At 42.1% G+C, this 24,816-nt stretch overlaps 1 protein-coding gene across 3 annotated transcripts; it reads right to left on the reverse strand.

Annotated features, from left to right (window-relative positions):
- Positions 1 to 6,684: 6,684 nt before the first annotated feature.
- LOC132874894 (probable splicing factor YJU2B) lies at positions 6,685 to 23,867 on the reverse strand. 3 transcript variants are annotated; one of them, XM_060911377.1, is made up of 10 exons: positions 23,812 to 23,867; positions 23,266 to 23,311; positions 23,110 to 23,163; positions 18,789 to 18,871; positions 18,548 to 18,603; positions 10,379 to 10,439; positions 8,597 to 8,739; positions 8,329 to 8,501; positions 8,108 to 8,246; positions 6,685 to 7,836 (listed from the first exon to the last, which is right to left on the reverse strand). In XM_060911377.1, the coding sequence occupies exons 2-10, from the start codon at positions 23,266 to 23,268 to the stop codon at positions 7,361 to 7,363; spliced, it is 1,188 nt and encodes a 395-aa protein (XP_060767360.1). In that variant the 5' UTR covers positions 23,269 to 23,311; positions 23,812 to 23,867; the 3' UTR covers positions 6,685 to 7,360. The 3 variants fall into 3 exon arrangements, with proteins under 3 accessions (XP_060767360.1, XP_060767359.1, XP_060767362.1); XM_060911376.1 differs by having other exon boundaries at positions 23,785 to 23,859; XM_060911379.1 differs by lacking the exon at positions 23,812 to 23,867 and adding an exon at positions 23,700 to 23,738.
- Between the last annotated feature and the right edge of the window lie 949 nt (positions 23,868 to 24,816).

The following is a 24,816-nucleotide window of genomic DNA, read 5'->3' on the forward strand; positions in this document are numbered from 1 at the left end:
GAAACGTAGCGATTTTCTATGCTATGGAAAGTCCGTACTATAATGACAGGCGTACTAACACCTTCTGCACGCTTCGACAGCGCATTGATACGGAGCTCAGTATCAATATACTACGTTTATTGAATCAAATCCGTATAAAATACGGACATTCCGTATAGGTTGGCATGTATGCTGTATGCCCCTGCTTGATCAGGAGAAGCCTGTAGTGCATCAGAAACATGAATCAGTAGCCCTGCCTCCTTGCAGAAGCACTGATTCTCCGCCTTCCCTCCATGCCTACAGACCTGCCAGACCTGTCTGAAAGACACACAGAGACACAAGATAACAGGCAGCCAGTAATTAGACACAGGTGCACCTCATCACATGTTACCTGCTGGTTCAACCTGCCTCCTCACCGTTCACAGCCAACATTCAACCACACCCCCACTGCCACAGTATTGAATTTCATTTTTGCTTTGAGAAGGCCACTCCTACCAATTCTCTTTCATGGTGTCTAACACGCCAAGGGGTTTGTGCACATACAGCAATTCAAATAGGGAAAACCTGGTGGAGGATTGCATGACCTTATGCACTGCAAACAACAGAGGATCTAGCCACCTATCCCATTTTTTAGTGTCCCTGTTGAAGAACTAACAAATCATGTTTTTGTTTGGTTAAATCGTTTGATCAGTCCATCCATTTGCGGATGATAAACACTCGCATGAATCGATTTAATGCCCCATAATTCATACAATTCGCATAGTGTGTGTGACATAAATGTAGTACCTTGATCAGTCAGGATTTCTTTTGGAATCCTGACTCAAGAGATAATGCGGAAGAGCACCTCCACAACAATGTGTGCTGAAATATTATGAAGAGGCCATGGCTTCCAGGTATCACATTGCATAATTCACTATGACTAACACAAAGCACCCTGTGATAACCTGGCAACTTGTCCAGGGTGTACTCCGCCTTTCACCCATAGTCAGCTGGGATAGGCTCCAGCTTGCCTGCGACCCTGTAGAACAGGATAAAGCGGCTAGAGATAATGACATGAGAGATGAGATGAGACTAACACAAAGTGATACCTGCATGTAGATCTAATGGCCTGACAAGCTCCATACCAAGTCTTTCAAAGGGGATCTCAATTAATGGTAATGGGTGCAATGCCGCTTTTGGTGTGGCTGCTGGATTCACCAGCTGGCATTTGTGACATGCTGCACTCCACCTGTGGACATTGGTGCAAATCCCTGGCCAATAGAAATGAGCCATGAGAGTATTTACTGTTTTATCCTAACCCAAGTGCCCAGCCATAGGATTATGATGAGCTGCATGGAGTAAAAGTTCCCTATGGCTCTTCAGGACCAACAACTGTGTCATCTTTTCTTTAGTTTGAGTGTCCTGTGTCACTTGGTATAGCCTATCCTTAATAATACAAAATATGGAAAGGAAAGCACACCATTAGTTTGGAGGGGTTGGCCATCAATTACTTTCACTTGGTCAAAAGTGTGCCACAGAGACTCATCACGCATCTGTTCCAATGGGAAATCCCCTAATGGATTCTCCAGAGAGAGAAGAGGGCCCTCCCCACTCTCTGTGTCATCATGATGTGGAGCTGACACGGACCGCCCTGGAACTGCCTCCCCAGCTAACATTGTGGTGGGATTCCCCAGTGATGTAATACTGCAGGACCCACCCACTACTAACTGTTTCATTCATGTTTTTAAACCCCAGCAAATCTGTTCCCAGGATAAGTGGATGGGTGAGGCTTGGACTATGCCGCCTCCACACTATGCTTTTCTCCCCAGAATTGAAAAGTGACAGGCATTAGCAGATATTTGTAGATGTCACCATGTACACATTTGACCTGTGCATTTCCCAGTGCCCCAAACTGAATCAAGCTTTGATGCATGGAGGTCTGATTACAACCAGAATCCACCAAAGCCTGATGTGTACCCCCTTGAATACTCATAGAGACTCTGTATGTTCCTGTTCGATCAGGAGAAGCCTGCAGTGCATCAGGAATGCGAATCAGTAGCCCCACCTCCTTGCAAAAGTGCAAGAGATGAAGAGAAGCTGTGGGAGCACCTGCTCCTGGAAACACCATCAGGTGGTCCTGAGCCAACTGGACCGCCTCCTCCCACGACGCCACTTGGTGACACCAGATCCATGTTGATGTCTCGCTCAGCCATTGGGCAACGAACTGCTCTTGTGTCACTCAATTGATGATGGTCTAGATATTGCACTCGCCTGCTAGTAGCCACTGTCGGCAGGTGCCCTGGAGCTGTTGCACGAATGCAAACGGCCAGCCAACTTCACCGTATGCCAGCGAGCAGAAGCAAAGAATCCTTGGGTCGGAAACGGAGCCAACATTAAACTCCAAAAATTCGCTAAAATTTATTTCAGACTGGGCTTTGAAAGCTTCATTTCGCAGTAAAGAAGAATTGAAGTGCCACCTAGGGGTTTTAGTGGGAGATGGACAAACCGTGACTGAACAGAATATTGGTTTGTGATCAGACCAGGTAACTGGAATATAATGCACATATTGAATATTTTGAAATAGATCTTTTGAGTAAAAGATAAAATCTAGCCTCGAAAAGGATTTATGTCTCCCTGAATAAAATGAAAAGTCTTTTAAAGAAGGGTTTAACATGCGCCAAATGTCGACCATGCCTGTGTCGGTTGCCCACTGGCGCAACGCTTCAGACGCAAAATGTTGGTCCCTAGTCTCAGTGCCACCTGTTCTGTCCATGCTGCTGTTTCCACACTGCATTGAAGTCTGCTCCTACAACTAGATGAAATCCTGTGAGATCAAGCAAAGATTTGGTTAATAGTTTAAACTGCTTATTTCATGTTTACCTGCTATACCTCAAGTGCCCTTGACTGTTTGGTTATTTGAACCAATTTATGTGTGTGTGTGTGTGTGTGTGTGTGTGTATACACTACCATTCAAAAGTTTGGGGTCACTTTGAAATTTCCTTATTTTTTAAAGAAAAGCACTGTTCTTTTCAATGAAGATCACTTTAAACTAATCAGAAATACACTCTATACATTGCTAATGTGGTAAATGACTATTCTAGCTGCAAATGTCTGGTTTTTGGTGCAATATCTCCATAGGTGTATAGAGGCCCATTTCCAGCAACTCTCACTCCAGTGTTCTAATGGTACAATGTGTTTGCTCATTGCCTCAGAAGGCTAATGGATGATTAGAAAACCCTTGTACAATCATGTTAGCACAGCTGAAAACAGTTGAGCTCTTTAGAGAAGCTATAAAACTGACCTTCCTTTGAGCAGATTGAGTTTCTGGAGCATCACATTTGTGGGGTCGATTAAATGCTCAAAATGGCCAGAAAAATGTCTTGACTATATTTTCTATTCATTTTACAACTTATGGTGGTAAATAAAAGTGTGACTTTTCATGGAAAACACAAAATTGTCTGGGTGACCCCAAACTTTTGAACGGTAGTGTATATGTATGTATATATGAGTGTTTAGTCTACGTCTAGTTCATATCTAGAGTGTTTATACTGTTTATATTGTCTGAGTGTTTAGTCTATGTCTTGTTCTTATCTAGTGTTTATACTGTTTATTTATACTGTTTATATTGTTTGTCTGAGTGTTTAGTCTATGTCTAGTTCCTATCTAGAGTGTTTATACTGTTTATATTGTTTTCTCATCTCATCATCTCTAGCCGCTTTATCCTTCTACAGGGTCGCAGGCAAGCTGGAGCCTATCCCAGCTGACTACGGGCGAAAGGTGGGGTACACCCTGGACAAGTCGCCACGTCATCACAGGGCTGAACACGTAGACACAGACAACCATTCACACTCACATTCACACCTACGGTCAATTTAGAGTCACCAGTTAACCTAACCTGCATGTCTTTGGACTGTGGGGGAAACCGGAGCACCCGGAGGAAACCCACGCGGACACGGGGAGAACATGCAAACTCCACACAGAAAGGCCCTTGCCGGCCCTGGGGCTCGAACCCAGGACCTTCTTGCTGTGAGGCGACAGCGCTAACCACTACACCTATATTGTTTTTTTTTTTAATTATTCTATTTTTATTTATTGCATTGCCTGTTTGCACCGTGGGTCAGAGAGGACTGATCTGTGCTGTATGTCGAGCATGTATAGCATATTTGACAATAAACTTGACTTGACTTAAAAAATGTGGTATCAAACACATTAGGAGCATAGGCAGAAATAAGTGCAATGTTTATCCCATCCATGCGAATCTTGGCAATAGCTATCCGACCTGCATTATCCGCCCAAGTGTCAATCAGATCAAATTTTAGTTTGCATTTACACAGTACCATTACCCCTTTACACTTAGAAGCAGCAGACGAAGTTGCAATAATAGGGTGATAAAACTTGTTGGCTAAACGACCCACATCTTTGTGCAATAAATGTGATTCCTGAATCATAGCAAAATCTATATTTTTCTTGCAGAGGAATTCTAGAACAGTGGTTCTTTTGTGTGGAATGTTAAGCCCCCTGGCATTAACTGAAATTAAATTGAGAGTTGTCATATGTTAGAAAAAATCGTAGAATAAAAAGTAGAGTTGCCCCAACAACAGTCTGGATCCAAAAAAGAAAAACACCCCAAAGCAAGAAAAAATAAAACACATTGAAAATACCCAAAAGGACAAAAAAAGGCAAGGAAGGTGAGAAAACAGCAACCTGTCAAACCTTCCTGATAAATCCACAACTGGATTACTAACTTAAGAAACTCAGAGTGTCCGGCCACTCTGGTGTGGCAGAGACACCACCAATCATCGAAAGGCGAAATAGCAGCAGTGTGAATATTTTCTTCAACATTAACATCCCCTTTATAGCAGCATGGTACCCGATTAACTGTCCATGGCACCTCTGGACACGCCACCCACCCCACACACCCACCCAACAAATAACACATGACTTGCAACCTGGGCAAAAATAATAATGCCTACCTGTTAAACGTGCACGCATGGTCTACAAGTTATAAAAAAAAGCATGAGCCTATAATAACAACAATAGAGACAATAACAATTCTCAGAGAAAAGAAAAAGAAGTGAAATCTGGTAGAATAAAATGTCAAAGTAAGAAATAGGCGAAACAACAGGTGAACTGAGAAACCTTTGTGACTTATTTTATTGGAAAATCACATTGTGTGAAAGGTTGATGTGGTTCTCTCTATTTAACCATACCGCAGGGAGCTAAATATCATCAATTCATAAAAAAACATTTTATGGTCTACATAGACCAGAGCTGCTTTACCTTATATCTAAACCCAATTAACTCTCATCTCATCTCATTATCTCTAGCCGCTTTATCCTTCTACAGGGTCGCAGGCAAGCTGGAGCCTATCCCAGCTGACTATGGGCGAAAGGCGGGGTACACCCTGGACAAGTCGCCAGGTCATCACAGGGCTGACACATAGACACAGACAACCATTCACACTCACACCTACGGTCAATTTAGAGTCACCAGTTAACCTAACCTGCATGTCTTTGGACTGTGGGGGAAACCGGAGCACCCGGAGGAAACCCACGCAGACACGGGGAGAACATGCAAACTCCACACAGAAAGGCCCTCACCGGCCCCGGGGCTCGAACCCAGGACCTTCTTGCTGTGAGGCGACAGCGCTAACCACTACACCTATATTGTTTTTTTTTAAATTATTCTATTTTTATTTATTGCATTGCCTGATTGCACCGTGGGTCAGAGAGGACTGATCTGTGCTGTATGTCGAGCATGTATAGCATATTTGACAATAAACGTGACTTAAAAAATGTGGTATCAAACACATTAGGAGCATAGGCAGAAATAAGTGCAATGTTTATCCCATCCATGCGAATCTTGGCAATAGCTATCCGACCTGCATTATCCGCCCAAGTGTCAATCAGATCAAATTTTAGTTTGCATTTACACAGTACCATTACCCCTTTACACTTAGAAGCAGCAGACGAAGTTGCAATAATAGGGTGATAAAACTTGTTAGCTAAACGACCCACATCTCTGTGCAATAAATGTGATTCCTGAATCATAGCAAAATCTATATTTTTCTTGCAGAGGAATTCTAGAACAGTGGTTCTTTTGTGTGGAATGTTAAGCCCCCTGGCATTAACTGAAATTAAATTGAGAGTTGTCATATGTTAGAAAAAAATCGTAGAATAAAAAGTAGAGTTGCCCCAACAACAGTCTGGATTCAAAAAATTAAAACACCCCAAAACAAGAAAAAATAAAACACATTGAAAATACCCAAAAGGACAAAAAAGGCAAGGAAGGTGAGAAAACAGCAACCTGTCAAACCTTCCTGATAAATCCACAACTGGATTACTAACTTAAGAAACTCAGAGTGTCCGGCCACTCTGGTGTGGCAGAGACACCACCAATCATCGAAAGGTGAAATAGCAGCAGTGTGAGCATTTTCTTCAACATTAACATCTCCTTTATAGCAGCATGGTACCCGATTAACTGTCCATGGCACCTCTGGACACGCCACCCACCCCACACACCCACCCAACAAATAACACATGACTTGCAACCTGGGCAAAAATAATAATGCCTACCTGTTAAACGTGCACGCATGGTCTACAAGTTATAAAAAAGCATGAGCCTATAATAACAACAATAGAGACAATAACAATTCTCAGAGAAAAGAAAAAGAAGTGAAATCTGGTAGAATAAAATGTCAAAGTAAGAAATAGGCGAAACAACAGGTGAACTGAGAAACCTTTGTGACTTATTTTATTGGAAAATCACATTGTGTGAAAGGTTGATGTGGTTCTCTCTATTTAACCATACCGCAGGGAGCTAAATATCATCAATTCATAAAAAAACATTTTATGGTCTACATAGACCAGAGCTGCTTTACCTTATATCTAAACCCAATTAACTCTCTAAAGCACAAATTAAATCTCCAAGCTACGATGACGAGCCCACTCAGGTTATCCATCTTGTTGTTTTTTTTTTTGCAGACAGATCCAAGGTTCAGCATCTCTGTGTAAACATCGAGAAAACATTTACTGGAAGATCTCAAAAAAAAAAGCTATTTATTTATTACTCCACTCCCTTATATAACAATTGAGAGATTGGGCATGTTTCATCACCTTACGTCAATTCACACAAGAAGTTTCTCCAGATATGAATAAGTATAATGTATATTTTACACAATGAAGGGTGCTAATGAATGTCCAACAGACTGCACAATAGTTATGCATCATGTAAAGGTGGGCGATGCGAATTTTAATGATGACAAACTTTCCGAGACCACCATGAGGATCCAATTTGTATTATTCTGACCAAGCCTGCATTATCAGCATTTCCCAAAAGTTTATAATTTATTTATTTTTTATGAGATGGTCTACGGTGTGTACAACTTCGATTTCAGTCTTCACTAATCTGAATCTGAGTCACTGTAGTCTGGTACTAGTGACGATGCAGAGCAGGTCTGAGTGCTACTGTGTCCTTCTGTCTCACAATGCACCTCTGGAAATGGCTTTCCAGCCCTCTCCTCTGTGCTTGGTCTACATGTCTCATGTCTGTCCTCTAAGCACTGTATAGAGGACGAATCAGTGTTTTTTGAGTCCAAAGTGGCAATGTTTGGGCATGAAACAGACTCCTGGGTGGAACATGCTGTCAGGCTGGCATCATCAATAATGGCACCACCACCACCACCGTCTGACCTCCTGCGGACAAGGGAACTGCCTGGAGTGGTTTTCAGAGCTTTGGCAGCAGTGGCGCCTCTGCCCTTCTGGCCCAGTTTGTTCAGGAGTCTTCCCACAGCACTACCTGTTGGAGTGGAGGAAGATGGAGAAAACCAGGAGCGAGAGGAGATCTGCTGCCTCTTTGTATGCTGTCTGTCCTCATATGCTGTAGCACAAAAAAAATAATAATAATAAAAAAGGATTAAATAAGAGAGAGAATGACTCACAATGGTTTATAATCACTGAGCATTCATCATCGACATTTGGTCACCGTTTCCTCTTGGTGGAATCACATGACTGAATCAAAAAGTATATAAAGTGCTGAAGCTAGGCATGAATAAGCTCTCAGACTTTAAATGGTGAATGTTTCTTTAACAAACTTTGATAAAGGTTTAATAGTTATCAATCAATTCATCATGACATCAATCGTCTCTTACAGTCAGGGCTCTGGAAGGTGAGTAGCGAAGCGAGCTTTTTGTCCTCGTTCTTTTCTGGCACCAAAGGTATAGACAGACACATCCTCTTCCTCACGGTGTTGTCTTTCTCCTCCTCTTCACGTTTGGCCTTCTTCTCTTCCTACATGACAAACATATGCATGAGAATACATGTGATCATGTTGAAGCTTCTGTGAGTGAGATCTACTCCGGCATGAACGTACCCTAAACTTCTTGCGAAGGCAGCAGTGGAGATCAAAGTCGTCTTTCCATCTAGCCTGGCGCTGTTGAATCTCAGTAAGAGATGGAATGGCAGCACGCAGCTTCTCTCGGTCTTTCCCGCCGTGCTCCAGCTTGTACATGGGATCAGTCTCGAGCTTTTCCTTCTCACTGTGTTCTAAGAGACAGACACACAGAACAGGGGTGTAGGAAACAACCAACTATCACTACAGCAGCGTTAGAAACATCAGGGTGTGTGTGCGCGCACTGTACCAGTGGTGAGTATTTGTTCATTTTCAGTCATGTTCCATCTCTCCTCTTTGCGACTTGCGCCGCTCACGATGACGTAATCGCATGTGGCTGGATCTGTCTGCATCTCAATGTAGTTCACACACAGGTGGCACTTCATTCGGAACCTAGAGTTCAGTAAAAACAGTAGAACGTTGAGAATGTTAAACAAGAGTGCTCTGAGAGCACAATATCCCCCGCTGGAAACTATGCCATAACTCTGGTGAAATGCGACTGAATTGAACGAAATTGCAAGATGCATATTACTGACATACAACAAAGAATCCTGTCAAGTTTCGTGAAATTCCTCCAATAACTGTGAGAGGAGTTGATTTCAGAAGGTGAGTACCCTTCCTGGGACGGATGGCCAGACATCGCTACGAGATAATCCCTCTTTAGGCCTTTCAGCCAGTGGGGGATAAAAATTGTGAGGGAAGTTGATTTCAGAAAGCAAGCACACCTTGATGAACTTGCCAAAGTACAAGTTTGTTAATAATCAAGGGCATAACTCTGGGAAAATCTGCCCAAATTAAACAATTTCAATATGCGTATAACTGTCATATAACAAAGCCTTTTGCCAAATTTGGTGAAATTCTTCCACAAATTGTGAGAGAAGTTGATTTCAGAAGAACATACACCCTTATGAAATTGTCAAAGTACAAGTTATTTAATCAAGGGTCAAAACTCTGGGAAAATTTTCACAAACGAAATTAAATCGCAATATGCGTATTACCGTCATATAACAAGGCCTTTTGCCAAGGTTCGACAAATTCATCCAAAAATTGAGAGAGGAGTTGATGTCAGAATGCGAGCACACCTTCATGAAATTGTGAAAGTACAAGGTTGTTAATCGAGGACTGGAACTCTGGTAAAATGTGACCAAATTGAACAAAATAACAATATGCGTACTACCGACATATAATGATGCCTTTTGCCAAGTTCTGTGAAATTCCTCCAAAAATTGTGAGAGGAGTTGATTTCAGAAGGAAAACACACTCTCATGAAATTGTCAAAGTATAATTTTGTTAATCAAAGGCTAAAACTCTGATAAAATGTGACCAAATTTAATGAAATTGCAATATATGCGTGCTACCAATATATAACAAAGAATCCTGCCATGTTTTGTGAAATTCCTCCAAAAATTGTGAGGAGTTGATTTCAGAAGGTGAGCACCCTTCCGAGGACGGACAGATGGAAATCGCCATGACATAATCCCCCTTCAGGCCTTTCAGCCAGCGGGGGATAAAAATTATTTTGGGTATATACATAATCTTCCAAGCCCAGCTGGTAGACTCTCTACCCAATCACAGGCAGCTGTGAGATCATGTATGTGGAAGAGGGTAGAGCGTGCACTTAATCTGAAAAGATGTCGTGGGTAGCTGTGGTATCATAACAGAGAGCTGGTGGGTGGGTGGGTGGAAATCAGCCAAGACAAAATCAGAAAGAAAATGGAGGAAGGGGGGAAAAATTAATTGAACAGAACTCAACAAACAAAACCGCAGCAGTGAACGATCAGGCTTTAAAATAAATAACGCAAACAAACAAAATCCCTCTACATTATGATACAAGACTATCACCATCCATGATCTGATATTTTTAGGTCTGATTATCAGAAAAAGCATTCAGAAAAATAGTAACGCCTTATTTTTATTAAAACTAATGGTGTTGAATAATAGATTCTTGTTACGGTGTGCATCAGTCATTTAGACTGAGAGTCAGTCCAATCCCAAATGAATTTATATACGATGTCAAAGGCATCCAAGTTACCTGTATATCGGCGTAGTGTAGTAATTGCCCACTTTCTTCTTTTCTGCATTGTATCGAACCCCTAAAAAGTAAAGCAACAGCCTGAGGTTAAAAACAGATGTACAGGTTCTGCATGCGAGAATGAGGTTCTATCAACGGGAAGTCGGAAACTGTTGTGTTTTTAATGTTAATACTTTTTTAAAAAGGAATATTTGGATCAAAAAAAAAAAAAAAAATCCCACAATTTATGTCTTACCCCAGCATGAACTGCAATTTCAGTGATAGCACCAAGCGAGTGCACGACAAGTGACATCTGAAATTAAATTAGTTACGATGTGTCTCAGTGACAAATCCAAACGTGCATGATCGCGCACATGGGCCAACATTTCTTCAGTTCCCCATTCGGAACTTCAGCACTTTTCGCTAGCTCCCTTTAACTCAAAAACATCAGGAAAACTTATTATAACTCCTCTTATCCTCTCAAATCGACCTCTCATTAAATGTGTAGAGACATTATGAAGAAATAATCTGCTAACAAACAACCAGTTTTCACATTAGGGATGTTAACCAATGACCGTTTGACCGATGGTTGACCGAATCAACGTCAACCGGTTAATTTTTTTTTTGGTTGTCGGTTAAAAAAAAAAAATCAATCGTTTTGAAGCTGCCGATTTTGGAGCGGAGAACCTGGAATTCTGTGTTGTAAACGCTTGGGGCATGCCATGCGGTGTAAGAACGATAGCTGACGAATCAGAAACACCCATTCAGTCATGTCCCGCCCTCCCGCCCCAGTTGAAGACAGCTGCCACTCGGCGAAAGAAAAGTCTCAGTGTTGGATTACATTTTACTACGATGTTAACCAGGTACGTAACATCAAGGAAATTCTTGACTATCAAAGAAACAAGAACACGGCGCATGAATGAAGTCGATGGTTGATTAGTCTGGTGAATATTAAATGTCAACGTAATAATAATAATAATAATAATACACAAGATCTGAACTAAAACCTGGTTACTCACTGATGTTACTTAGCGTCAGACAGTTGCTATATTAGCTTAGCAGCTAATCAGCTCAGCTCCAGCTATCCCATTCCCAATGGCTGTGCACAATTAGCAGCCATGTAACCGTAATATCAGTAGCTGGAAAACAACTGCAGTATGAGGTCTCTGTGGCTCACTTCGAAGAAAAGTACCTAGTCCGTAGCAGTATGCTTCAGAGCAACTTCAATACCATGCAGTAACGGCGTTATAACAATTGTAGCTAATTAATTAGATTACCCGGCGTTATAACAGCCTTTATTTTAACGCCGTTATTCCCATCACTGAACGTTATGTACTTCTTCTAGCACTTGACTTTATTTTCAACGCCATCATGGCCAACTGAAACTGTCTCTAAGCTGGAGCCATTTGTCCACTGCTCCAATACAAACCCCTCGACATCAGTGCCGCGTTTGACTAAATGTTTCGCGCTGTAGAAAAGGTAATGTGAGTGGAGGGCAGCGACTGGGACTGAATGTGCGGATGCTCGCGGTTAGATTTAGAATAGATTCTAATAATTCCAATTCTAGAATTTTAAACTCCTAGGTTAACCGACTTTAACCGGCTAATGAGGCTCGGTGGTCGGTCAAGATTTTTTTTTAGTTTTCGCCATCCCTATTTCACACTGATTAGTGCATCATTTAATTTCTCTCTTAACAGTAGGCTATAGAGGACTTTCACTGACGTCACAGATTCTTGTTTTTCACACAGCATCCACCATATTGCTGGACAAAGACAGTTAATAATGAAAATCAAGATAACTGCAGTCAATTCAATCGCTCTGAAACAATTTAAAATTTATTTTATACCAGCAGATCACGTTACATCCAAAAGCTGAAACATGCAGGCATCACAGATCCATATAATTTACCCACAAATGTATTTAGTATTTATTCTGCACACCTCTCTCTTTCTGTGTGTGTGCATGCGCGATGGGTTAAATGCAGAGGAGGAATTTTGCTGTGCTTGAGTTTACATGTGACAAAAATAAAGGCTGCTTCTTAAATTTACCCACCAATGTATTTATTCCACTTGAAGTGTACGGCAAACCAGCTACCTGATTCGGAACACAACCACACCCTGAACTACTTAGTATTTAGGACTTCTAAATACACCAGAGATGCCAAAGGCTTAGAAAAGTACAGATGCCTGCCGATATTTCGAGGCAGGTTTCGTGCATGCCAGAATGTTATGGGAAATTCCCAATAAGGAAAAATACCTTATTATGACAAAGGTAAGCTCAAACAAGGACCATGATAGTAACAGTAATGAACAACCCAGAGCCGAGATCAAGCGTTTAGCCTCGTCTACATTATCAGTACATAAACATGCTGCTAGTCTCACCAAGCATTAGGTCTAATCAAATGTATTCTACCAAATCATGACGTACATCTGGGTTAACATGAGATGCGTACGCACCACTGCGGATCAGTGCACATATCCGAAAGCTGTGGGAAGGACGCATGGTTTTTGGAAGCCAAGTTAAAGCGTTTACAACTGCAGGTGGTAAGTTTCTTTTCTTTTTTTTACCTGAAACTTTAATACCGGCAAGCCTATTGGCATTATTTGCCGACAACCAGAGATGCGACGCGTTACACTCAGGTCAAACAAGCAAATTTTTAGTGTTTGAAGGTTTTCGCTTTAAAGCCAGCCACAAGATTGCAAGACGTGTCCTGAATCTTCGTACAAGAGGCATAACGCGTTTATACCGCACAAGTTTCAGATTTTTGGTCCGATTGTTAGTATTCGCAACGAGTTTGTGAAATACCAGAGTTTATTTCAACTCTTGAACGAACGTGGTGTGACAAGTCCGACATTTTGAATATTTTTTAAATATTCAAGATTACCTTAAAGGAACTTTCTCTGAAACTAGTTATGTCGATTGCCTTAACTACAGTACAAAGCTGTCAGACGTTGACATTCGTGGACATTTCAGAGGAGTATATGCAAAAGAATGCAGACTGTTATAGTTTTGCTTTAACATATGTTAAACAGGATCGTCCCAGCAAGGTGTGTGGAGTTGTTCGGCTTTATAAATATAGTGAAAAGGAACTGTGCGTCTATGAGACTACTGCACACTACACTGAAACCATGAAAACACTCAGGAATTCTTCAAAACTGGTGGTCTCTTACATGAAACCACACAATGAAGTGTCTGCAAGTACAACCCCGATTCCAAAAAAGTTGGGACAAAGTACAAATCGTAAATAAAATGGAATGCAATAATTTACAAATCTCAAAAACTGATATTGTATTCACAATAGAACATAGACAACATATCAAATGTCGAAAGTGAGACATTTTGAAATTTCATGACAGCAACACATATCAAAAAAGTTGGGACAGGGGCAATAAGAGGCTGGAAAAGTTAAAGGTACAAAAAAGGAACAGCTGGAGGACCAAATTGCAACTCATTAGGTCAATTGGCAATAGGTCATTAACATGACTGGGTATAAAAAGAGCATCTTGGAGTGGCAGCGGCTCTCAGAAGTAAAGATGGGAAGAGGATCACCAATCCCCCTAATTCTGCGCCAACAAATAGTGGAGCAATATCAGAAAGGAGTTTGACAGTGTAAAATTGCAAAGAGTTTGAACATATCATCATCTACAGTGCATAATATCATCAAAAGATTCAGAGAATCTGGAAGAATCTCTGTGCGTAAGGGTCAAGGCCGGAAAACCATACTGGGTGCCCGTGATCTTCGGGCCCTTAGACGGCACTGCATCACATACAGGCATGCTTCTGTATTGGAAATCACAAAATGGGCTCAGGAATATTTCCAGAGAACATTATCTGTGAACACAATTCACCGCGCCATCCACCGTTGCCAGCTAAAACTCTATAGTTCAAAGAAGAAGCCGTATCTAAACATGATCCAGAAGCGCAGATGTCTTCTCTGGGCCAAGGCTCATTTAAAATGGACTGTGGCAAAGTGGAAAACTGTTCTGTGGTCAGACAAATCAAAATTTGAAGTTCTTTATGGAAATCAGGGACGCCGTGTCATTCGGACTAAAGAGGAGAAGGACGACCCAAGTTGTTATCAGCGCTCAGTTCAGAAGCCTGCAGCTCTGATGGTATGGGGTTGCATTAGTGCGTGTGGCGTGGGCAGCTTACACATCTGGAAAGACACCATCAATGCTGAAAGGTATATCCAGGTTCTAGAGCAACATATGCTCCCATCCAGACGACGTCTCTTTCAGGGAAGACCTTGCATTTTCCAACATGACAATGCCAAACCACATACTGCATTAATTACAGCATCATGGCTGCGTAGAAGAAGGGTCCGGGTACTGAACTGGGCAGCCTGCAGTCTAGATCTTTCACCCACAGAAAACATTTGGCGCATCATAAAACGGAAGATATGACAAAAAAGACCTAAGACAGTTGAGCAACTAGAATCCTACATTAGACAAGAATGGGTTAACATTCCTATCCCTAAACTTGAGCAACTTGTCTCCTCAGTCCCCAGACGTTTACAGACTGTTGTAAAGAGAAAAGGGGATGTCTCACAGTGGTAAACATGGCCTTGTCCCAACTTTTTTGAGCTGTGTTGTTGTCATGAAATTTAAAAATCACCTAATTTTTCTCTTTAAATGATACATTTTCTCAGTTTAAACATTTGATATGTCATCTATGTTCTATTCTGAATAAAATATGGAATTTTGAAACTTCCACATCATTGCATTCTGTTTTTATTTACAATCTGTACTTTGTCCCAACTTTTTTGGAATCGGGGTTGTACCATTGGACGTTGGATTAAAGCAGGACTATCCCAGTCTGGGATTGATACGTCTGTGTGTACAGCCCATAGTACTAGAAGTGCATCAACTAGCAAAGCGTTATTGTCAATGTCCACGGACATTTTACTTAAGACGGCTGGTTGGGCTGAAGTATCCATGTTACGCAAGTTCTATAAGAAGCCAGTAGCAATTATGGATCAACTGAGCAAAGCTGTACTTGAATAAACAGAAGTGTGAGAATAAATATTGTTTGGCACTATATCTGATGTCATGGTGACATTTTGCGCTCACAGCTTTGAAATCTCACATTAACCCGGATGTACGCTACCGTTCAAAAGTTTGGGGTCACTTTGAAATTTCCTTATTTTTGAAAGAAAAGCGCTGTTCTTTTCAATGAAGATCACTTTAAACTAATCAGAAATACACTCTATACATTGCTAATGTGGTAAGACTATGTTCAGACTGCATCCTGAAACGACCCATATCCGATTTTTTTGCCCATATGCGACCTGTATCCGATTTGTTATTGATAATCTGAACGACACAGATCCGATTTTTTCACATGCGACCCAGGCCGCTTGGGTATGTGGTCCTAATTCCGATGCATATCCGTTATTTTCACATGCGACTGCAGTCTGACCGGACAGGTCGCATTCATGCGACCTACACGTCATCAACAAGAGACAAACGTCACTATTCTGCGTTGGCTAATCCCGCCTCTTTGGTGGAAAACAACAACATTTGTACAGTTTTCAGAATTTAAATAGACTTTTATAGAATTGATCAAGCTAATGGTGGATTTGGTAGGGACCTGGATGTTAAACCATCCTGTATTACAAGATTATAAGATTGTTCTGGAAATTTCCAGGAATTTGACACCTTCGGTCTCATTAGTCTGCTGCCCACATTAATCAAATTATTGTGTGAGTTCCGCTGCCACCACAAAAAACACATCGCCAGGTCTCGCCTCATCTCCATGCTTTACTTGCAAACTTGAAGAGTGCGCTTTTTTTTTGTTAACGTATTACGTAGATGTGCTTATTACGTGTCAATTTGCGCATGCGGGACACTTTTGGGTTGTTTTCCGTTCCTATTGGAGATCGCATACAAGTCTCATATAATTGGTAATGTGAACGCCCTAACAAAAAAATCGGATTTCACAACAAATTGGATATGGGTCGTTTCAGGTTGCAGTCTGAACGTAGTGTAACGTAGACTATTCTAGCTGCAAATGTCTGGTTTTTGGTGCAATATCTCCATAGGTGTATAGAGGCCCATTTCCAGCAACTCTCACTCCAGTGTTCTAATGGTACAATGTGTTTGCTCATTGCCTCAGAAGGCTAATGGATGATTAGAAAACCCTTGTACAATCATGTTAGCACAGCTGAAAACAGTTGAGCTCTTTAGAGAAGCTATAAAACTGACCTTCCTTTGAGCAGATTGAGTTTCTGGAGCATCACATTTGTGGGGTCGAGTAAATGCTCAAAATGGCCAGAAAAATGTCTTGACTATATTTTCTATTCATTTTACAACTTATGGTGGTAAATAAAAGTGTGACTTTTCATGGAAAAAACAAAATTGTCTGGGTGACCCCAAACTTTTGAACGGTAGTGTACGTAATGATTTGGTAGAATTGAAAATTAAATGAGGCTTACCTGGTAAGTTGAAGTTTGATGGTAATTCTGACAAATCATTAGTAGTACAGAAGGGTTAACATGCCCTTATCCTCACTTACCTTTACCCACCCTGATGATCATCCAGGTTTCTCAGAGTGACCACAAAATGGCTTTGAATACTGATCCGTGGTGGTGCATGTGCATCTCATGTTAACCCTTCTGTACTACTAATGATTTGACAGAATTACCATCAAACTTCAACTTACCAGGTAAGCCTCGTTTAAGTTTCAATTCTATCCACATTCACCGGATATGAGCAATCACGTGCTCCGATTGGCTACTCTACTACCAGGCTATCAGCTCATATTCTGCGAGTAGAAATAAACAAAACGGCGGAGCATGTTGCTGAACCAACCGAGGACGAAATAAAAACTCGACTCGGAAACAGAACCACAAAAAAAATACAAAAAAGCATGCAACAAAATATGAAATAAAAGTGCTTGATGGTAAGAATGCATCTTTTTTTTATTTTTCAAGAATTATTATTGTAGCATTTTTCACAAATTGCTGTCATTTCGCTGGTTTGTTTTAATACATTCTTCATTTTTAAGCATTAAAATTAGTTGAATTTCTTGAGACTGGTTCAAAAGCTCAAAGAAGCTTGAAAATTACATCACTGATATGTCCAAGGAGGAATTAAGTAAATGTCTAAAGCTATTCTATACCTTGGCATGACAGCAAGATGGCATTTTCTATTTATTAAAAAAAAAAACCCACACAACACTCAAGTCAATTCATGCAGCCATCGCTAGATTTTTAAGAAATCCGCCTGAGCAGAAATGATTTTGTTGGACGTTTTATAAAGTTTTTATTAATCACATTTGCAAAAAATAAAAATGCTCTGTTTCTCAAAAAGTGAATGTGGATAGAATAAAACAGTTATTCCACCTAATCTCGTCGAGAAATTCTGTGTAATCCAACCTGCTATGATTCTCGCAGTTTGAGGTGAGCACATGATGTTTTTGAGCAAAAATATGTCACGGCTGAAGGGAAAGCAATCTACGCTGAATTTTTACGGTTTGAACTTTAACCGTAACATTCAATACTGACATTCTCCTCGAAAAGGCACAGCTGTCTTGTTGGGATACTCGTGTAGTCCTTAAATAATATTGGCTGGATTTGAGGGGCATATCAGATATATTCCATTCAGCGAGCATGATACTAAAGGAGTCAAAGATGAGTTCAATATCATGTTAGCTGAATGGAATATATCTGATATACCATGAAGAAAAGCCATTATTGTTATTATTATTATTTATACACATTCGATTGAACCATTTCGCTAGCACAGAAGTTTTATATCTAATACGCATCTTATGGTATTTTCAGTTCACTGCAACAGTTTACTGCAGGCACCGCTGGCGAACAAAGAAATATTTCTATGCATACACAGCAGAAAACTCTCTCACTGAGTATTCACATCAGCGCCGACGTGTGACATGTTTTGACAACCATGCGATATCGTAAACCGTATTGCACGCTCATTCTCCATTGGGTACAGTAATAATAATAAGTTCAATTTATATAGCGTCTTTCACAACCCCAAGGACGCTTTACACAGGCATAATACACGTAGGATAAGCAATATGCTAACAATACTGCACGCTATCAAACCCACTAGAAGACGGTTTTATTCCATTAAAAAAAAGCATCCTGTATGGATAAGAGATTGTGTGTTCAAGCATACTTGGGGTTCGAGAGGAAGCTGTTTCACTTACAAACCTCAGGAAACTTACCCATGCCTATGTGATTCTTGCAGCCATCACACCAGATATTGTAGGGCATCTCAAACCTGCCACACACACATTAGCATATCGGTTTCTCTTTTATTGAGCAGCATTTTGACTTCAAGTGTGAGTAAAAAAAAAAAACAACAGCTAGAACACTGACAACCACTGTTTCAGCTCCACTCAATACAGTGGGTGATACAATCTTTCTCTAAAGGCTGAGTGCAAACATTGAAAAAGAGAGAGTTACCTGATAATGAGGATGCCCTGTGAGAGCTTCCTGGCTCTCTCACGCAGTGGATGAGTTTTCCAGTAGCCATTGATGGAGCGATGCTGCAGACCAAGAGAGACATGGGGGCAAGGTTTCAGCACGTGCGACAGTTTGACATCACAAATTTGTTTTCCTTACAAATGGTACTGAGAAACATGTCATTTAATACCAGCACATGCAACAAAATATACAATTTGTCACCCACTTAAGTATTTCCATTTGGGGTGGAATACTACTGGTCGGGTAGGTTGCTCATCCAGATTTTAAAACATTAGGTGGATTGAATGTGCTGAGCCACTGAGGTGCACAAGTCAGTGCATTCTTAGTGCCGGTCCCAAGCCCAGATAAATGAGGAGGGTTGCGATAGGAAGGGCATTCGGCGTAAAATTCATGCCAAATCAACTATGTGGATGATGAAGAGGACTTTCATACCAGATTGGTCAAGGCCCGGGTCATCAACAACCACTACTGGAACGGTTTCCCAGCAGGGTACCAGTAGAAACTAGGCTACTGGTGGGAAAAGGGAGGAGAAGGAGAGGTGGAAGGCAAATTCGGAAGAAATGTGAGAAGAGAAAAGGCAGGAGGACTGGAATTGAAAGTTGGAACTTGAAATGTTGGCACTATGACTGGTAATGATGGAGAGGAGAAAGATTGACATCCTGTGTGTACAAGAAACAAAGTGGAAGGGAAGTAAGGCCAAGAACATCTGAGGTGGTTTCAAGCTTTTCTATCATGGTGTGGATGGGAAGAGAAATGGTGTAGGGGGTAATCCTGAATGAAGAGCATGTTAAGAGTGTGTCGGAGGTGAAGAGAGTGAGTGACAGAGTGAGGAGTGTGAAGCTGGAAATCGAAGGGGGGGGGGGGGGGGGGTGATGAACACTGTCAGCACACATGCCCCTCAAGTGGGGTGCGAGATGGAGGAGAAAGAAGAATTCTGGAGTGAGTTGGATGAAGGGGTTGAAAGTGTACCAAAAAAAAAAAGGAAAGAGTGGTAAGTGAAGCAGACCTAAATGGGCCTGTTGGAGAAGGGAACAGAAGTGATGAGGGGTGATGGGTAGGTATGGAGTGAAGCAAAGAAATGTGGAAGGGCAGATGGTGGTGGATTTCACAAAGAGGACAGAAATGGCTGTGGTGAATACATACTTTAAGAAGAAGGAAGAGCATAAAGTAATGCAAGAGTGGAGGAAGGTGTTCTCAGGTGGACTATATTTTATGTCAGAGATGCAAGCTGAAGGAGATTGGAGACTGCAAAGTGATAGCAGGTGAGAGTGTAGCTAAGCAGCAGCAGATGGTGGTTGGGAGGATGACCTTAGAAGTTTATAAAAAAGGGAAGAAAGAGAAAGCTAAACCAAACAATCTTCCACCATCTGATTTTAAGTCAGAATTTAGGGATATGGTAAGAGACATTGGGTGAAGAGGCATTAGATGATTGGGCAACTATGGCAGGAGTGGTGAAGGAGACCGCTTGGAAGGTACTGGGAGTGACATCAGAACAAAGAAGAAGACAAGGAGACTTGGTGGTGGTATGAGGAAGTCCAGGAGAGTATAAAGAGGAAAAAGTTGGCAAAGAAAAAAATGGGATATAAAGAGAGATGAAGAGAGCAGACAAGAATAAAAGGAGATGTGAGGGAGGGCAAAAAGAGCAGTGGCAAATGTGAAGAAAAAGGTGCATGATGAACGATATGAAAGGTTAGAAACTGAGGATGGAGAAAATGACCTGTACTAATGAGCAAGATGAGATCAAGCTGGGAAGGATGTGCAGCAGGTTAGGCTGATAAAGGATGCAGATGGAAATGTGCAGACAAGTGAAGAGTGTGTGCTGAGAAGGTGGATGGAGTATACCAGATGATATGCCAGTGGAGGCATGGAGATGCAACGGAGAGATGGCAGTTGACTTTTTGACTAGATTGTTTAACAAGATCTTGGAAAGTGAGAGGATGCTGGAGTAGAAGAGTAGTAGTACACTGGGACCAATATTCAAGAACAAGGACGATGTTCAGTGCTGCAGTAACTATAGAGGTATAAAGTTGACCAGCCACAGCATGAAGTTATGGGAAAGAGTAGTGGAAGCTCAGCTAAGAGGAGAGGTGGAGATACATGAGGAGCCATATGGTTTCATGCCAGGAAAGAGTCCTACAGATGCAATATTTAATTTGAGAATATTGATGGAAAAGTATAGAGAAGGTCAAAAGGAGCTGCACTGTGCGTTTGTGAACATAGAGAAGGCATATTACAGGGCGCCGAGAGAGGAGTGGTGGTGAAGTATGTGAGATTGGTGCAGGATATGTCAGAGGACAGTATGACAGCAGTGAGATGTGCAGTGGGAAGGACCGAGGCATTTAAAGTGGATGTTGGATTGCACCAGGGCTCGGCTCTAAGCCCTCTGCTGTTTGCAACGATCATGGACAGGTTGACAGACGACATCAGGCAAGAGGCCCCATGGACAATCATGTCTACAGATGATCTTGTGATCTGTAGTGAGAACAGGGAGCAAGTGGAAGAAAACTTGGAGATATGGAGGTACGCACTACAGAGAAGGGGAATGAAAGTCAGGAGGCGCGAGATGGAGGATGTGTGTGTGAATGAGGGTGAGGACAGTGGAATGGTACAGCTGCAAGGAATAGAAGCGGTCAAAGCAGATGAGTTCAAATACCTGCAGTCAACTGTACAAAGTAATGGCAAGTGTGGAAGAGAAGTGAAGGAGAGTGCAAGCAGGTTGGAATAGATGGAGGAGAGTGTCCAGAGTGATTTGGGACAGAAGGGTACCAGCAAGAGTGAAAGGGAAAGTGTACAAGACGGTACTAAGAGCAGTCGTATGGTTTGGAAACAGTGGTACTGACAAAAAGACGGGACGCTGAACTGGAGGTAGCAGAGTTGAAGATGTTGAGATTCTCATTGGGAGTGACAAAGGTGGACAAGATGAGAATATTTGAGGGACTGCACATGTAGGACAACTTGGAGAAAAAAGTGAGAGAGGCGAGATTGAGATGGTTGGGCCACGTACAGAGGAGAGATCCAGGGTATATTGGGAAAAGAATGCTGGAGATAGAGTTGCCAGGTAGAAGGAAAAGAGGAAGACCAAAGATGAGATGTATGGATGTGGTGAAGGAGGACATGAGGACGGTTGGTGCTACAGAACAAGACACGGAGGACAGGAGGAGATGGAGGGTACAGCCCTGCACTCCCGCGGGAGTCCCGCGGGACCCGCCGCAAAGCAGTGCGGCGCGGGACAAATTTTGAAAGCTCATTGCGGGCGCGGGTGGGAGCGAGAGTGCACATATGCAGGCGCGGGCGGGAGCGGTGATAAGCTGCAGTCCCGCTAACTAAAAACGTGTTTTAAACAGGTTACACAGTGACGGCAGGCTTGACTCAATGCTATCCCAGAAATCCTTCCTGTAATATGCAAATTTGGCTGTCCAATCAGAGGCGGCCAAATTTGCATATTACAGGAAGGATTTCTGGGATAGCAGTGAGTCAAGCCTACCGTCACTGTGTAACCTGTCTCTCTGATTAGAGTTGTAGACTAACTCAAGTAGTAAATCACTTCATGGTTCTCTTGCTAGCTCTGCTTTGCAATAAAAAAAAAATAAAAAATACACATTGGTACAAAGCAAGGCCATTCACTTTTTTATGCTGATCAGAGAATTACAATGGTTTCTCATGTGACAAAAATGTGCGATTTGCGATTAAATATTTTAATCGCTTGACAGCACTAATTATTATTATTAGAGACACTACATGCTGAATTCAGAAACAAGGTAAATAATAAACGTGAACGTGAGCTGTAGATATTTATTCTCAAATCCACTCAAAGTAGGGGGCGGGGCACCATCACGCTGTGTCAAGACAAGAACTTTCCTGAGAAATAACGCGAGCGTCTGCATCATGCAGGATTTGCGGGCGGGAGCGGGACAAAATATGGCAGGCGCGGGCGGGAGCGGGACTGAAAATCATAATTCTTTGTGGGCGCAGGCGGGAGCGGGACTGAAAAATCAATTCTTTGCGGGCGCGGGCGGGACTGCACAATGCGGGCGCGACTGAAAAATCCGACCCGCGCAGACCTCTAATGGAGGGACATTATCCGCTGTGGCGACCCCTAACAGGAACAGCCGAAAGAAGAAGAAGGTGGACTGGTTGTGTTAAACTGCCCCCGAGGTGTGGATGAGTGTACGCGTGCACATGATGTCCTGTTGTCTTATCCAGGGTGTATCCAAGGCAGTGTCTTGATCCACTGGAATCCCGACCAGGATAAACCGAGTGCTAAAGATGAACAAACGAACACAAGGAAAATCCCACTCACCTTAGCAGGGTCAAAATCAGGAGGGTAATATTTGTTCACTCCTTTTCTCTCTCCCTAAAGAAGACACCAGTATTCAGTACAAACAAACAAAAAGCAAAATGTTAACATTATATCACACATTGTACTTTGAGTGCTAGAGTGTCCAAAGTCACCAACCATGATGGCAGCTCAGTGTCAGTCAACTCAGTCCAGAAGACCTGAGCTAGAGAGACAGAAAGAAAAGAGATCTGATCAGGAATATACCCTAATGAAGCGCTTCACACGTCCTCGTTATTTGCCGAGTAAATGCTTAAACGTCATTATTCCCCATTAGTGACTAAATACTTTTAGCAAAATTTTCGGCTGAAAGATCTTTATCACGCGCGAACCAAATACAAAAGTTAGCATTAGCTACATGCTAGCATCAATATTTTTGCTTTTCCTGTCAGCACTTCCACAAATCCCGCCTCCTCTGCTACGATTGGTTAAGAGTAACCACACCAAGTGTGCTATCCAATCAGCGGCCTCTTTCACGGGTCCAGTATCTCATCATGACGCAGTAAACAGAAAGACTCATATAGTAGCAAGCAAGTTAACAACTTATATTGTACCGTCGGCTTAAATGTTATTCCAATGCAACTTTGGTGTCCGTTTGTGTTTCATTTGAAAAGCCACAGTTTAAAAAGCAATATTTACCACGTCTAGAATGCTGAAGCTACTCACTATCGTTAGCCAAACAGCTAGAAGCGACAGGCTTCTTCTTCTTCTTCAAATTAAGGAAGTTGCCATCAAGCGTTATGGCTCATTTGCGCCACCTACTGGACTGGAGTGTGCTGTCCAGCTGTCAAGATTTGTCCGGGCGGGTCTCCAGTTTTTCATTCTGTATCCCTTAAAAATTAAACACTGCTGTGCCAGTCCCTAAAGATTCAATACCCATTTCTCACAAACTATATTTCAATCAATCATTCAATCTCTCTCTCTCAGTGGTTGCAGTCTTCAGCAACACCTTACTTCAATACACTTCACGCCACATCCACCTCATCTCATCTCATTATCTCTAGCAGCTTTATCCTGTTCTACAGGGTCGCAGGCAAGCTGGAGCCTATCCCAGCTGACTACGGGCGAAAGGCGGGGTACACCCTGGACAAGTCGCCAGGTCATCGCAGGGCTGACACATAGACACAGACAACCATTCACACTCACATTCACACCTACGGTCAATTTAGAGTCACCAGTTAACCTAACCTGCATGTCTTTGGACTGTGGGGGAAACCGGAGCACCCGGAGGAAACCCACGCGGACACTGGGAAAACATGCAAACTCCGCACAGAAAGGCCCTCGCCGGCCACGGGGCTCGAACCCGGACCTTCTTACTGTGAGGCGACAGCGCTGACCACTACACCACCGTGCCGCCCTTTCACCAAATTATAACTTAGAATTTTACACCTACATCATAGCAGTGGTTTTTAAAACAGGGGAAGCCCATTTTACGCATTCATCGTAAAACCTGTAGGCCGGATATCAAAGCATAGAAAGGTGTGCCCCATTAGCATAGTGAACTAGACAACCCTACCTAGTGGCAGAAAGTATTTTTGCTTGTACATTTCATGTTATAGTCTGGCTTGCCAGGCTAGTGCCTCATATCCTTAATCAAAAATATCAAACATCCAAAAATCACTGGCTATTCAACAAAGAGCCTTGAACATCATACCCTGATATGCAACACAG

Source organism: Neoarius graeffei, chromosome 27 (genome assembly GCF_027579695.1).
Source record: "Neoarius graeffei isolate fNeoGra1 chromosome 27, fNeoGra1.pri, whole genome shotgun sequence".
Taxonomy (NCBI): domain Eukaryota; kingdom Metazoa; phylum Chordata; class Actinopteri; order Siluriformes; family Ariidae; genus Neoarius; species Neoarius graeffei.

What these genes read in the sequence shown, in the direction of transcription:
- LOC132874894 (XM_060911377.1), bottom strand. An exon ending in CAGGGCATCCTCATTATCAG is followed by an intron (nt 18,604 to 18,788) that starts GTAACTCTCTCT and finishes TGTGTGTGGCAG; the next exon opens with GTTTGAGATGCCCTACAATA. An exon ending in TGAACAAATACTCACCACTG is followed by an intron (nt 8,502 to 8,596) that starts GTACAGTGCGCG and finishes TCTGTCTCTTAG; the next exon opens with AACACAGTGAGAAGGAAAAG.